The sequence below is a fragment of the Myxine glutinosa genome, chromosome 1 (genome assembly GCF_964187855.1).
Source record: "Myxine glutinosa chromosome 1, kmMyxGlut1.1, whole genome shotgun sequence".
Classification (NCBI taxonomy): Eukaryota; Metazoa; Chordata; class Myxini; order Myxiniformes; family Myxinidae; genus Myxine; species Myxine glutinosa.
This window is the reverse complement of record NC_136261.1, coordinates 345,282,112-345,297,524: the sequence shown is the minus strand read 5'-3', so window position 1 is coordinate 345,297,524 and position 15,413 is coordinate 345,282,112. Positions and strand designations below refer to the sequence as shown.

Genomic DNA, 15,413 nt, shown 5'->3' with positions numbered 1-15,413 from the left:
CTAGCATTGCACTGTGTCTCCTTGATTCCTTCTGTCTTAATTTTATTATCTTTCCTTCTTCCTTGGTTTCTTTGGTCCTGTACATAGTAATAAATTATATTCGTATTGCAAAACCTTTTTGTCTTCTTCTTCTCCTTCACATCCGTGTCGCTTTTTGTCTTTTCCATATTGAATATCTGTGGCGTGATTTTGGCCAACGTTCAGGAATCGGGTTAGTCGGGGTAACTGTTAGGGCCGCGGCGCCATCCGCTCGGCAAATTAATATCTTATCCGCGGTCCGTAACAATATATATATATATATATATATATATATATATATATATATATATATATATATATATATATATATATATATATATATATATATAGATATATATATATATATATATATATATATATATATATATATATATATATATATATATATATATATATATATATATATATATATATATTGTCGCGCGAATGCGCTCGGTTAATACCGTGGGCTCGCGGATGGCCAAACAAACTTTAATGGAGGCGACGATCAATTACAGATTTCGACTATGCAAGCACGGGATGAAGAAGGAAGAGGGATAAGCGACGAGCTCTTACCTGACGCGATCTCACCGGCAGCTCCTATCCTGCAGGAAATGAACTCACACAGGAATCCGGGTTAAAATGTACAAAAATAACCGATTTATTATGCGGAACCCGATACAAGGAAACGCGACGGTAAAAACTAATTCTAAATTGGGATCCCGCACACTTCACTTCAACAACAGCACAGGGGAATGAATTAAATAAATAAACCATTGTGTGCGCATTGGTGGGTGCGAGCTTATCTGTCTGGCAGTGTAGTGTCGTCAGGAATCGTCCAGGCTCCGGTGTTCGCCGCGAAGCAGGCCTCTATCTGCCTCGTTCACGCTCCGCCAGGCCCCAAGCCACTCGCTCGCCCCGGTCCCGTCCGCTCAGTGGCATGCTTCGCTCACCCGCTCGTCAGTCACACACGAGGTTCTGGTTGCTCGTAGCACCAAGCCTCGCTCCAAGCACCAAGCCTCGCTCCAAGCACCAGGCACCAAGAGCATCAAGAAAAGAGCATCAAGCCCAAGCACAAAGAGCCCACGAAGAACCCAGGGAAGACCAAGCCCAAGCACCAAGAGACCGCGAAGAACCCAGATAAGATGACCCAGAATGCCCGCGGGTGACAAAACTGCGGTGTGACGTCAGCTCTCTTCCTCCACCAACCAGTCCCTCACTTCTTCGTGGTCTTTCCCGCCTTCTGACGTCACCGGCCCCTGCCCTCTAATCAGCGACCTGCTTCTCAGTAGTGGTTTTGCGCCTTCCGCACTGATTGGCCGAGTGTTCGCGCCTTTCGCACTGATTGGCCGAGGTGTCGACGGTCGGTGGCCAATCAGTGTGCCGCTCCTTCCACCTTCCTTTCACCAATCAGTGGACAGCTTCTTACCCCAACCAATCACACGTTCTCCTGGGTGTGGCTATTGCTTGTTGGTCCTTCCAAAGTCATTGCGGCGGCGGGGAATTAATTAATGTGCGCACTAATGGATCTATCGAAAGTATATGAGTGCGTTGCCATAAGGGACACTGGGTTGCTCACAGAGGGAACGACACAAGAGGGAATTTTACCCATAATCCCTGTACTAATTAGCATGCCCTGCCCCCTCGTGGCGGGGACACAGATACAACTTATTCCGATATACGGCTGAACAGAGAACTTATTACAGGTAGATTCCCTATCACGACAGTCGAGTACCTACCTATGCAGATCTACCTGGATCTAGATATTCCTCCACCCCCAATTCATCACAATATATATATATATCTGTGCAGTGTCTGTGTTGTCGTCACTGAACTACTCCCTCAAACTTTTGTGAAATCCTACCAAGTTTCTGGTATGCACCGAACTCTCCCGTGTGTATGTCCTAAGGGTATTCTTTTTGAATTTTTTTGAAAAAAAAAAAGTTTTTAATATTTTTGAAAATACTTTTTTTTTTGAAATTTATTTTCCAAATTTTTTTTTCCAACTTAAATCTTTAACTTCATTTGTTTATAAAATGTAATATCACGTATATTACAAATATATTTGTGAAAAATAATTGTATTATGATTGGTGTAAACCATGACAAAACAGCAACTCAGGTACAGTCATCAGCAACTCAGGTGGTGAGGTGTTTTGAATTACATGGTGCTGAGGTGTTTTGAATTACATGGTGGTGAGGTGTTTTGAATTACTTGGTGGTGATGTGTTTTGAATTACTTGGTGGTGAGGTGTTTTTAATTTTATGGTGGTGAGGTGTTTTGAATTCTGTGGTGGTGAGGAGTTTTGAATTTTGTGGTGATGTGTTTTTAATTTTGTGGTGAGGTGTTTTGAATTACGTGGTGGTGAGGTGTTTTAAATTACTTGGTGGTGAGGTGTTTTTAATTACTTGGTGGTGAGGTGTTTTACATTACTTGATGGTGAGGTGTTTTGAATTATGTGGTGGTGAGGTGTTTTAAATTACTTGGTGGTGAGGTGTTTTAAATTAGGTGGGGATCAAGTGTTTTAAATTAGGTGGGGGTGAGGTGTTTTAAATTATGTGGTGGTGAGGTGTTTTGAATTACGTGGTGGTGAGGTGTTTTGAATTACGTGGTGGTGAGGTGTTTTGAATTACATGGTGGTGAGGTGTTTTGAATTTCGTGGTGGTGAGGTGTTTTGAATTATGTGGTGGTGAGGTGTTTTGAATTACATGGGGGTGAGGTGTTTCAAATTACTTGGTGGTGAGGTGTTTTGAATTACGTGGTGGTGAGGTGTTTTGAATTTCGTGGTGGTGAGGTGTAATCGTCCCAAACTTCCAGTCTGCACCTATCCCTCCCTCGTATGTATGTGCTGAGGGGGTTCTTTTTTGAATTTGTTTTATTTTTTCAATCTAAATGTTCAACCTAAATTGCTTATTAAAATGTAATATCACAAACACTTCAAATAAATTTGTGCAAAATAATTGTTTGTATTAGGATTGGGGTAAATCAGGACAAAACAGAAACTGATGTACATTCATTATCCTCAGCTAAAACAAGCCCGTTCCTCTGCAACGACGTGTGGTGAGGCGAGCGAAGGTATATATACAGACTTGGCATTTAATATGGAATTTTTTTTTTCTTGACTTAGGTTTACTTTCTGAACTCAGTATATCAATCTGGTGAGTTTCTTTTACCCTTCGGTGATGTCTTTGTTGAAAGAACTATGTCACTGATTGTCTTTCGCAGCAAGAAGTCAATAACAGGATTATATCACAGGTGGCGTGACAAAATGTAAGGACAGGTACATTTGACGATTGGCTTCACAATCGGGTATATAAGGGTTGTTGCATTCTGTATTAGTGGAAAACAACTGCTGCACGTCTACAAAAGTTATTGCTGCTTCCTCTGGAGATGGTCCGTCAACTTGACAATGATGTTTGTCATGGAGTGGTGGCTTTACGAAATTCTGGCATGAAACAGCGTGCCATTGCTCGGCAGTATGGCATCACTCAAGGTCAGGTGTCAAGATCCTGAAACGAAATGCTCAGAGGGGTGTCCCTACTCCAATACCGAGGCCAGGACGTCCACGCAGACCCACAAGGAGAGATGATCGCCAGCTGCACCGGTTAGTCTGCAATGGCCGTCCCAAGTCAGCTAATCGGCTTAGGGCTGAGTGGCAGCCACTGACAAATGTGCCTGTATCCAGAAGGCTAGTCAACCAACGACTGGTTCAAGCAGGCTATCGTGCCAGGCATCCCCTGAGAAAGCCACGCCTGACCAGACAACACAGCCAGCGCCGATTGCAGTGGGCCAGAGAGCACCGTCAATGGCAGCCAGGACACTGGAATCACGTGACCTTCAGTGACGAGTCTAGATTTCTGGTCTATCATCAAGTTGGCCACGTCCGAGTGCGCAGACAAGTGCATGAACCCCACAACAAAGATTGTATAGTGCCAAGAGTCCAAGCTGGAGGTGGTGGGGTGACCGTTTGGGCTGCTTTTCATGCAGGGGGCAAAACTGACCTGGTTGTTCTGAATGGAAACCTGAACCAGTTTAAGTACAGGGTCATTCTGGAAGAAACATTGCTTCCATTTGCTCGTGCAGCCTTTCGAGGAAACTTTGTCTTCCAAGATGACAATGCACGGCCTCATCGTGCACGCATGATCCAACACTTTCTTGCTGACTGTGGTGTAGAGCATATGGAGTGGCCTGCCATGTCCCTGGATATGAATCCGATAGAGAACTTGTGGGCAGAATTAACGTGTCAAATCGACAACTTGGACCAGCAGCCTACCTCTGTGCGTGAATTGCAGCAGACTATTGTCACTGCATGGCAAGCGATTCCTGTCCAAACCTTGGCAAAGCTCGTGAACAGCATGCCTCGATGTGTACGTGCTCTCCTGAATGCTCGTGGGGGTTACACGAAGTACTGAACTGTAATTTTACTGTCTGTAATCCCAGTCATAATTTAGCTTTTGTTTTTGTTGAAATTTTTTTTGGCTAATGTGCAAAATAAAGAGATACTTCTGGAAAACGTACAGAAGTTTAACACAGTACTGTCCGTGAATTGAGTTCGATATCAGTTTACATCACTTTCAAGGATCAATTTATTTGCTCCGAAATGTCAAATGTGGTTTTTGTTTCTTTTAAAGGTCACATTAACAAAATCTAGAATAATTTCAACATAATTCCAATGAACTTTTGGTTCTAAGTCATCTTGAAAAGTAAGTTCACCCCCACAAAAAAAATATTTCATATTAAATGCCAAGTCTGTATATATATATATATATATATATATATATATATATATATTTATATATATATATATATATTGTTGCGGTTTTGAGTTTTGTATAATAAAGGTTAAATTTCCCCCTCATAGTTAATCACACAAACAACATGTAACCTCGCGATAGTGCAGTTATCTCTTAGTATTTGTGAGCATAGTCCTTTTCCTGTGTTAGTTTTGTGTTGAGTCGAGTCAGGAGAATAGGTCCTTCTCATACTTTCATTGCCTTATGCCGTCTCCATTGCCTTAAGCTGCCTTACGCCTCTTTGTGCTGCCTTTGGCTTTTTGGCGCGAATTAACACGAGGCAGGCCTGGAGGGTCGAGTCGGGACCGAATGAGGGCTGCGAAGAAGCTGATGGGAAGCGCAAGCCGCCAATCAGGGCTCAAAGGGTGTGGCTGCAGCACTGCGTCACGGGGTGTGGTTGGAACGTTCGAGAAGGCTCAGGGCGTGTCGATATAACCGTTGCGAAAAGCCACCAGGAGCAGTTGGCATTCGGAGAGAAGAGAAGAGGAGTTGAAGGAGCGCGGTCAGCAGTAGAGTTTGAAGGATACGAGATCGGAGAAAGACGCGCATGAACCAAGATACGCGTTCATATTAAAGTGACGCTCGGTTGAGCTTGAAGCCAAGCCGCTATAGTGCATTGGGTTACGCGAGTGTTAGCGCGCTGGTTGCTAAACGCGCTGTGGAACCGCCAGCCGCGCCGAGAGACGCGTACATTCCTTCCCGCCTTCCTGCCTCATCATCCGCTATTGTTCGAGGGACGCGCTACGAGGATTCCTTTCCACCGCCTGCTTGCCATTATCGCGGAACGTGCTGTGACTGAGGAGAGCCGGACGGGGCCGTTCCTGGACGACTAAGTCGGCGCTTTTGGCCTGAACATCATCCTGCCTGCAATTTACCTGTGTGAGTGCGAACGGGCCCGTGTCTGGGATTTAATAATATGACTGCTTAAGTTCTGCTCTGTGTCTGCTTTCTACCAAATTGTACATATGTGTAAATAATAATTAAACCTGTGTTCTTCCTTTGATTCTACCACTTTTGTGATTTCCATCATTGACTAAGCGTGGTATGAGTAAAACTGCTCTAATCGGGGTCCAATATTAACGGTGACTGCACGGACCACGTGGTACGCAATCCGCTCGGTGTACTCAAATTACATGTGGCTCGTGCGAGGCTTGGTTCCCTGCTTCCATGGCGGCGCAGGTATTTAGGCACGAGCGAGACTTGGTCCTGAAACCCTACCTTGCGTTTGCCCGGAAGAGGCGTCTCAAGTCTCTCGGTTACGCCAGGCCCAGAAAGAACAAGGGGCTTAATCCCCCCTTGGTAAGGGTAAGAAGGGCGGCGGAAAACCGTAACATTTGGTGTCAGGAGTGGGATTGGACCTGGAGTGCGCTTCACGCACTCGAAAATTACGAGCGGCCGAAATTTAGTTTAAGAATCCAAATTGTACTCGTACCATGGCTAGTCAAGGTGGTCGAATGCCAGTGGGGGTAGATGATGAGGAGGAATTAATGACCCAGGACCCACAGGAAGGGTTGGTAGAAGAGGAGGAAATTGATGAGGGGCTGGCAGTAGGGGTAGAAAAATGGCGGCACCTCGCACGTTGCGGCGATAGCCGAGCCAGCGGTTCCAGGGAATTGGGACCTATTTATGGCACAAATGAGGGCCTACATGGTCAAGTCGGGTGAGGACATGAAAGAAATGAGTGACAAATCCATCCGGGAAATAAAAGAAATGGGGGCCAAATCCACCCAGGAGATGTAAGATGTGTTATTAGGGTTGGAAAACAAAATGGACATCCAAAAGAACCAATTGAAAGAAATGGGGGACAAATCCACCCGGGAATTGGAAAAAATGAGGGTGGCGTCAAAGAAAGAAATAAAAGAAATGGGGGAGGGCATAAGGCACGGGTTGAGCGAGGAGGTCGCATTGATACGCAATGAGGTGAAGCAGTGCGAGGAGCACGTGGAGAAGGAGTTGAGGAAGAGTACGGCCAGATTACATGGGGGTATAGAGGAATTGAGGCAGGAGGTAGAGAAGCTGGCAGTGGGACAGCAGGAATTAAGGGAGCAAGTGGGGAAGAATACGGACGTGATAGGGGGGCTGAAAGCAGCACAAAGGGAAATAAAAAAAGAACTTATGGTGACAAAGAAAGAATGTCAGATGGTGCATGAGGGGCTGACAAGAAGGATAGATGAAGTGGTAGAGACGTTGGGGATGAGGGAACGAGAGGTTAGGACACATATAGAGACGACCAGGGTGGTCTTAGAAGGAGAAATTGCGGGGGCGCACCGGGAGCTAGAAGGGGTGAAGCAAAAGTTAGAGGAAGTAGAAGAAGGGATGAGTGAAATTAAGAAGAGACGGAGGGAGACTAAAAAAGAAATAAAGGAGGAGGTGATGGAATATGTGCAAGGTCTGTGTTCACATCGTGATGACGTGCTTGCTGTCCAAATAAAAAGTTTGCAGGTGGCGGAGGAGAAGCGAGGAGGAAGAAACTCCGAGGTGAGTGGCAATAATGGCGGCAATGTGTTTGATGTGATGGGAGGTTCGACGAGCTTGGGGGTTGGAATAGACCCGGGCGTTCGTGAAAGGCCGATGGCAAGGTGTGCGACCACCACAGAGTGCGTGGAGAGGGAGTGTGTGCATGGGTGTCCAATGATGGGGAGTGCGAAAGGTGTTTGTGCGCCGGGGTGTGCGTGTATGGAATGGGAAGCAGGTTGCGAAGAGGCGGCCCAGACATCGACACCGACTGGTGTAGTCTTTAGAGGGACGGCGGACGCACGCGAGCCCCCAGGAGGTAGTATACAATGGGGGCCCGAACTGTTTCCGGCCCCGTGTTAACCCCGCAGGGAGTGGCGCATGGGGGCCGACCGTCGGGCGGCCATAAGGTTCCGCTCGCGCCGTATGATGGCAAGAGCGATTTGAGGGCATACCTGGCGCAATTCGACCACGTATGTAGGGGTAACGGTTGGAACCTGGACGAAGGTGGGGTACACCTCGTGGCAGCCTTACGCGGCGCGGCGGCGGAGGTCCTGACAGCTTTACCACCGGGTGCTATCACCTTGCCGGAGCTCCGTGCAGCCCTAATTAATCGTTTTGGCGTGGAACAGCAGAGCGAGCTTGTTAAAGCTCAGCTCGCAGTGCAAAAAAGGAAGCCCCAGGAGACCATAGGGGAGCAAGTGTATGACATTCGCCGCGCAGTGGGGATAGCACACGCCGACATGGCCGCGACCTCCCAAGAGAGCTTGGCGCTGGACCATTTCATCCAGGCCTTCCCGGACCCCGAGCTTCGGCAATAGTTCGTCATGTGGCGCCCGCAGACCCTGAGCCAGGCGGCCGACGCTGCGGCCCGTTGGGAGGCAGCGAGGCCCCTGGCCCGGGGGAGTGAGCGCCACGCAGTGGCGGTGAGACAGGTAGGGCCCGTGGCTGGTGGCGGGCCCCTGAGAGGGTCCGCCCCCGAAAGGTGCCCGGACCTGGAGGACATGGTCCGAAGGCTGTGTCATGAAGGACCTCGTGCACCCGGATCAGACTTGTGCTGTTCCGGGCCGCAGAGTGTCCGACAGCCTGGGCCTGGTTCGAGAGGCGATCCAGCTAGCGGAGGAGAGAGGCCTCCCACTGAGCATCATCAGTTTGGACCAGGAGAAGGCTTTCGACAGAGTGTCACATGAATACGTGGACCTCATGTATAGGGACGTTGAAGTCTGTGTTTTGGTCAACGGACATCTCTCTGGAGCCTTCCCAGTCGCTTCTGGGGTCAGGCAGGGCTGCCCAATGTCACCAGTCCTTTTTTTCCTTTGCATTGAACTGTTTGCTTGTGCACTGCGAGCGGACACATCCTTCCCTGGGTCGTGGATTCCCGGAACCCATGGGGAGTGCCTAAAGGTGAGTCTGTACATGGATGACGTGTCGGTGTTTGTCACCGATGCAGTCGCCATGTGCAGACTGGTGGGTCTCTGCGAGCGTTTTGGGTTGGCATCCTCTTCCAAAGTCAATCCTCAGAAGAGTGAGGTCATGCACTTTGGTCGGCACAGGACGGGCTCCGGCCCCCCTTGCCCGTACACGGAGCGGAGAGATCGATTAAAGATCCTCGGGGTCTGCTTTGACCCAGGCGGCGTGGCCGCTGAGAACTGGCGAAGGGTCATTGGGGAAATGCAATTGGAAGTCGCTTCTTGGCGGTCTCGTCGCCTTACCATGGAGGGGCGAAATTTAGTGATTAAGAATGTTTTGATTGGTAAGTTTTTGTATTTGGCTAGATTCTCCCCACCTCCTCCTGCGGTGGGACGGGCTCTGGAGGGACTGGTCTTCACCTTCTTCTGGGGTACCCGAGCAGAGTGCAGGTGTAGGAGGGTTATGAAGATGAGCCCGTCCTTGGGTGGGAAGGGTGTCCCTTGCCCGGTGTTGGTATGTATGTCTGCGTTTGCGTGTACTGGAGTTATTTGTGTCAGAGGACCCGGGTCGCCAGCTGGCGCGGGATTTTTTGTTCTTTTTTCTGGGGCCGTCCGTCGCGCGGTTGGAAGGGCGGTCCCTCCCGCTGTCTCGGCCTTTTTCTGGGTCGTGTCCAGGGCATTTTCGGATGTTTGAGGGGTTCGCCCGGGAGCAGGGCCTGTTGACCCGTCGGCCCATCAGTTGGCAGTTGTCGCAGGTCCTGGATCACTTGTGCCCAAGGGAGGTGCTGCGGGAGGTGCGTATCCTTCGTGGAAGCCCTCTCGCAGAACATACGGCGAGAAAGGTTTGGGAGAACGTTTCGGCTCGCTATCTCGCCAATGACCAGAAGGACGTCGCGTGGCAAGCCGCCCATGAGTGTCTTCCGGTCCAGGTGTTTCGGTTCCAGAGGGACCTGAACGTGTCGGTCCAGTGTCCCCGACCCCGATGCACAGGGGACGAAACTGTCAGGCATGTCCTTTGGGACTGCCCTGTTGCCGAGGGGGTCTGGTCGCTTGCGGCTGGCCTCGAATGCTATGTGCCTTGGCTGGTGATGGTTAGACGTGACGTCTTTGTGTTCAGCGGGCTCCTTCCACAACCAGTGCCTGGCCGCAAGTGGAGGCAGGCCTGGAGAACGGTCTGTACAATGAAGACCGTCTTGTGGCGAGCGAGAACCAGAGGTTTCCATACCAGGGTATGGTTGGATCCTGGGCAGATATGGGGCATGGCCCTATCCTGCCTCCAAAGGTACAGGCTTGGTGACAGCCTGCGGGCGACGGGGCGGGGTGCTGGCCGTAACGATGCGTCAGGTGTGTCGTAAAGCCCTCCCTGGAGCGGAGAATACGGCCGGGCTTTTCCGTGGTGAAGGGGGGGAGGGGGGGGGGTGTCCCGCGGGAGGTTACTTCCAAATGTGCGGGCGGCAGTCATGTGCAGCCGTAATCCCTGACCGAGCTTGCCGCCCGGGCTTGGAAAGGTTGGGGATGCTCCGGCAGATGTGCTTGCGGGCCCTGTCGGGCGGTGATTCTCATTGGGACACTCACGCCTCGGGGGCAGCTCAGGGAGCCGGTGCCTTCCTTGTGGTGCATCTTCCGGGTGGGCCCTCCCGGCCGCGGCCTGGGGAGGGGAGGGGCAGTTGGGTTTCCTTTTGTTTGATCTTGATTTTGCCTTGGTTTGATTTTTATTTTCTTTCATTATTATTTCCAGCGGTGGGTCGAGCCCTCAAAGTGTTTGTGGCTGCATGTTCCCGGCTGCGGTTAGCAGCCGGTTGTTGATTTCGGTATGTAAAGGAAAAAAGGCCCCTTGATCGTTATTGTTTTAAGGTGTCCCTTCCTTGGTTGTTTTGGGAGGGTGGGAGGGGGGATATGGTCTTCTTTCCTTTCTCCATCCCCTTTGGTTAGTTAGAGTTAGGTGTCTGTTGCCTGGGGTGGGAGAGGGGTTTTGGGGGTTTAGGGACAGGGATAATAAACTTTGGTTTTAATGGTTTATTGAATTTGATTTGGGTTGCTACTTTGTCTTTGAACTTTGTTTTCTTGATTTTCCTGATCTTTGCTTTGCTTTCTCTTTTTGATTTCTGATTTATTGTTCGATTTATTGGCTTTTGATTTCCTGGGTTTTTGATTGGTTTTATTGAGTGGGTTTGGAGTGAGTTTTTAAAAACCTTTTTTTGTAATAAAAAAGGCTTCGTCCATAAAGCGGCCATAATGGCGGGCCGAATGTTCTGTCAACAAACCACTGCACCCATCGGTGACTAATACTAGTCATAGACTCAACAGAAGAGGTAAAATTTAAAATTGTACGTAACAATGTAAGTAATAATGTACGTAATAATGTGAGTGAGGGGTGAGCCGTGTCGGTGGTGAATGAGTGAGCCATGTCGGTGGTGAGAGAGGGGGTGTCCCGTGTCGGTGGTGAGAGAGGGGGTGACCCGTGTCGGTGTTGAGGGACTCAGTGAGCCGTGTCAGTGGTGAGGGGTGAGTGAGCCGTGTTGGTGGTGAGGGGTGAGTGAGCTGTGTCGGTGGTGACGGGTGAGTGAGCCGTGTTGGTGGTGAGGGGTGAGTGAGCCGTGTCGGTGGTGAGGGGTGAGTGAGCCGTGTCGGTGGTGAGGGGTGAGTGAGCCGTGTCGGTGGTGAGGGGTGAGTGAGTACACATATGTACACAAAAAATACTGTGACACTGCCAATTAGCCAAAGCCAGTGCCAGATCAACAATGATACGAATGGTATGTTCGTACAGGGCTCCCACAATTTGGGGGCCCCCACAAACACCTAATATTTTGTTTTAATGTTGTTAGGGATGTTAGGTTGTTAGGTTAGGTGAGGTTAGGTTGTTGTTGTCTCCGTGCCCTGGATACGACCTAGTGACTCTTGGTGGGTGAAAACAAAACTCTCCGCTGTATTGATTGCGTCAGCGTTGCAGTTGGTTCACCTCGGTTTTTCGCTTCTGTTTCGTGTGTTTTGATCGCTTGTTGCTTACACATTGTATACTTTAATCAAGAGTGTAACATTCTGGGACCAACAAAGTTTGTTACCGCATATTATGGCGTATAATTATTATGCAGACGAATTGGATACTGTCGCTCGTGAGCGGTGCGAGGAGAAACTCCGTGCCGTGGGTCTGGAGACATGTACGTACAAGCTGGAAGCAGGGCGATGGGCGAACGATGCAACTGCGTGGCCTGATGTTGAATATCCCGACATCTACAGCTACTTGATAGATACTCCAGGTATGTTATTCTCCTTTATAGTAATCTACATCTATTTTTAAACTAACCTAAGCCTGAGATTGAGTTAGGAAAAACTAAGAAAAAACCCCAACAAACTAATGAATTGAATTGATGAATAAAAATATTTTGATTTATAATAATAAAACAAACCTCAGCCTCGGCTTCGGACCAGGCAGGGTCAGAGTCGTAAGGCTAAGTTTAAAAAATTTCCATGAGCTACAAAATCCTCGAGTGGAAAATTAATTTCTCTGCGGGGGGAGTTATTTACGCCGGCGGCACAGTATTTGAGACAAAAAGAAATATTACTCAAGTCTTGACTTTGACTGTTTAGTCCCGACTGCTTTTTGTCCCCCGTCGCACCGCGGAGCGAAAGGGGGACTATTGTTTTACCCTCCGTCCGTGCGTGCGTACCCTTGTGAGCGGAATATCTTGAAAAATAAATGAACTACTACCTTCTAATATGTTTTGTGGGTGTATCTACGCATAACGAAGAACGCTATTGAAAATTGGGTCGCCACGTCAAAATCAAAGATGGCCGCCACCATATATGTCTGAACCTTGTGAGCGAAATATCTTGAAAAATAAACGAACTACTAACTTCTAATCTGGTTTGTGGGTGTATCTATGCATAAGGAAGAACGCTATTGAAAATTGGGTCGTCACGTCAAAATCCAAGATGGCCGCCACCATATATGAACCTTGTGAGCGAAATATCTTGAAAAATAAACGAACTACTACCTTCTAATCTGGTGTGTGCGTGTATCTACGCATGAGGAAGAACCCTATTGAAAATTGGGTCGCCACGTCAAAATCCAAGATGGCCGCCGCCATGAATGTCTGAACCTTGTGAGCGGGATATCTTGAAAAATAAATGAACTACTAACTTATAATCCGGTGTGTGGGTGTATCTCGGCATAAGGAAGAACGCTATTGAAAATTGGTGTCGCCACGTCAAAATCCAAGATGGCCACTACCATATATGAGCCTTGTGAGCGGAATATCTTGAAAAATAAATGAACTACTAACTTCTAATTCCGGTGTGTGGGTGTATCTCGGCATAAGGAAGAACGCTATTGAAAATTGGTGTCGCCACGTCAAAATCAAAGATGGCCACTACCATATATGAGCCTTGTGAGCGGAATATCTTGAAAAATAAATGAACTACTAACTTCTAATCTGGTGTGTGGGTGTGTCTCCAACCCACTCGCAAATATTATCGACTCTTCCATGTTTTCTGCGTCTTCCACTTTGTCAACTCACATCACTTCACCGACGGGGGACCAAGGCGTAACGCTTGTTTTTTCTTATTTTGCCTTGGCATAGCATGGCACGCGACACTTCCTAACACTGAACGCCTTCGTTGCTGTGTGTTACAATGCAATTGTTTTCACCCAGTGGATTATAGGCCGGTCGCTTCCAGTGAAAGTACCCAGATGTTCGGATCGGAGAATACTCAACTTTGATAGCGTGGATAGCTTGGAAAACAGCGTCGCCGGCAAAACCGGAAACGGAAGGATTGTTTTATATCCCCAAAATCAGATGCTGAAGAAAGATTCGACATTGTGAGGATTTGGAAAAGCAAGTGGTCCTCTTACCTGCCGATTGGCTTCCTTGAGCACTCGCGAATATACTAAGATCATCAATACCGCCGGCAGGTGGAAGGAGAGGATGTTTGCGATGATGACGTACTCTATGGTGGGGAGAAAATTGCAGCAAGTTGGGTTTTCATAGCACGCCAATGCTTCCGGTTGTTTTGAGCGGTACCAGTTGAATTGGATTGGAAAGAAGGACAAGGTGAGGGATACGATCCACACAGCAAGGACAGCATAAGATGCTCTTCGCCGTGTAACGAGGGATGGATATCGCAGCGGCATCGTGATGGCAATGTAACGGTCGACGGCGATCACACACAGACTGTTGATGCTCGCAGTTACACTTGTGACATCGATTATGAATCTAAAGTTGCAAGCCTGACGTCCGAAGGGCCATGCGCTTCCTTCAATAATTTGCATCGCAGTTAAAGGCATCTCCACCGTCCCGATGAGCAAGTCCGCGCAGGCGAGCGAGGAAATGAAAACACTCATCACCCCGTTCATGAGATGTTGGTAACGCTGTATAGAGAGGAGAACCAGAACATTTCCTCCAACGGTGATGGTGGTGATGAAGGAGAATGTGATAAACAAGATGATGTACGAAGCATTTGATAAACCAGAAGTAGAGTGGTTTCCCATTGTCATTGCTTCAACATTTGCTTTTCTGTAATCACCCAGCCTCATTTCTCGTCTTCCTAATTCACCAAAAACTTGTAATCTTTGTTATCTTCGACAAAATGAAAACGAGTATCACATTGACTACTTTTACTGGAATAACAATCATTTTTCAGCTATATATTTCTTATATGTCATAATTAGTATGGTGGGAGTGAATTATATTTTTTCATCTTGCACCAATTAACAACCCCAAGTGTGTGTTTTTTCCCCTTGAGATGAGCAATAGAAAAATCAAGGAAATGTTGTTTTTCCCCCACAGGACATGGCAGGATGTCCTCAATGAGGATCCTGAAGGAATTATGTACTGCATCATGGATGTTCTGCACGAAACTAATCACCAAAGGTGGACATCGGTTATGTATTCACCCCTGTTTGTGTGTCTGTCGGTCTAAGAGCAGGATATCTGAAAAGGTTATGGACAGATTCGAGCAAAACTTTGTGGACATGTTGATTGTGTGAAAAGGAGAGATTTATTCGATTTTGGTGAAAATCTGGATGTGGATAGTAGAATTTTATAAGTGATTCTTCACCACTGAATGATAGGACCTAAAATGATGATATTTCAAAACGTTGTCGATGTGTTTTGACAAAACTAGTTGGATGATTTGAGTAGGTGACCAGAAGAAGCAGATTCTATTTTGGTTCAGGTCTGTATACAAACCCGGCACACCAGTGCGGTACAAAACAAACTATTCAGCCTGGCGGAGGTAGGCACTCGAATGAGTGCCGTTCTCATTAACCCGCATTCCCGAAACGAAAAGCAGGTTGAAGCAATTGGTAATATTACCAGGAGTTAAAATCTCATAGTGGTTCTCCTTTATCATGCCTCTTGCTCCAATTATCACTGGTACAATGTCGATGCTCATCAGCTTCTGAGATCTCTTAAACTTATTTTTGAGGTCCTGGTATTTGGTCATTTTCTTAATTTGTGCGTTGTTTCAGCCAAAATCGCTGGGTACTGATATCTCAATCATCAATGCTATATTTTCCTCTTTGCTCCTGAGTCCTTTCTGTGAGTGCTTTGTTTTCTATGTTCGCCATCGATGGAATCATCAGGTCGTCCGTGAGCATGACGTCATCATTTTCAATGATTGCCCTTGGTTCGTGTTTCTATGAGTTTTTTGGTACTGGGATGTTAATTTTTTTTGCAAATATGCCAATGAATCACTTTGCATACTTTGTTGTGCCGTTGTGTGTAAAGTAGTTCTGATA

The 15,413-nt window shown here is 47.6% G+C and overlaps 1 protein-coding gene across 1 annotated transcript in view; it reads right to left on the bottom strand.

Annotated features, from left to right (window-relative positions):
* The window catches only part of LOC137419046 (beta-2 adrenergic receptor-like), a 30,523-nt gene extending 16,316 nt beyond the window's left edge, over positions 1 to 14,207 (bottom strand). The window contains exons 1-2 of the mRNA XM_078780791.1: positions 13,527 to 14,207; positions 10,717 to 10,752 (exon numbers count right to left, since the gene is read on the bottom strand). Of these exons, the coding sequence (XP_078636917.1) occupies positions 10,717 to 10,752; positions 13,527 to 14,207 (717 nt within the window). The remainder of the gene's footprint in view (positions 1 to 10,716; positions 10,753 to 13,526) is intronic.
* Positions 14,208 to 15,413: the final 1,206 nt, after the last annotated feature.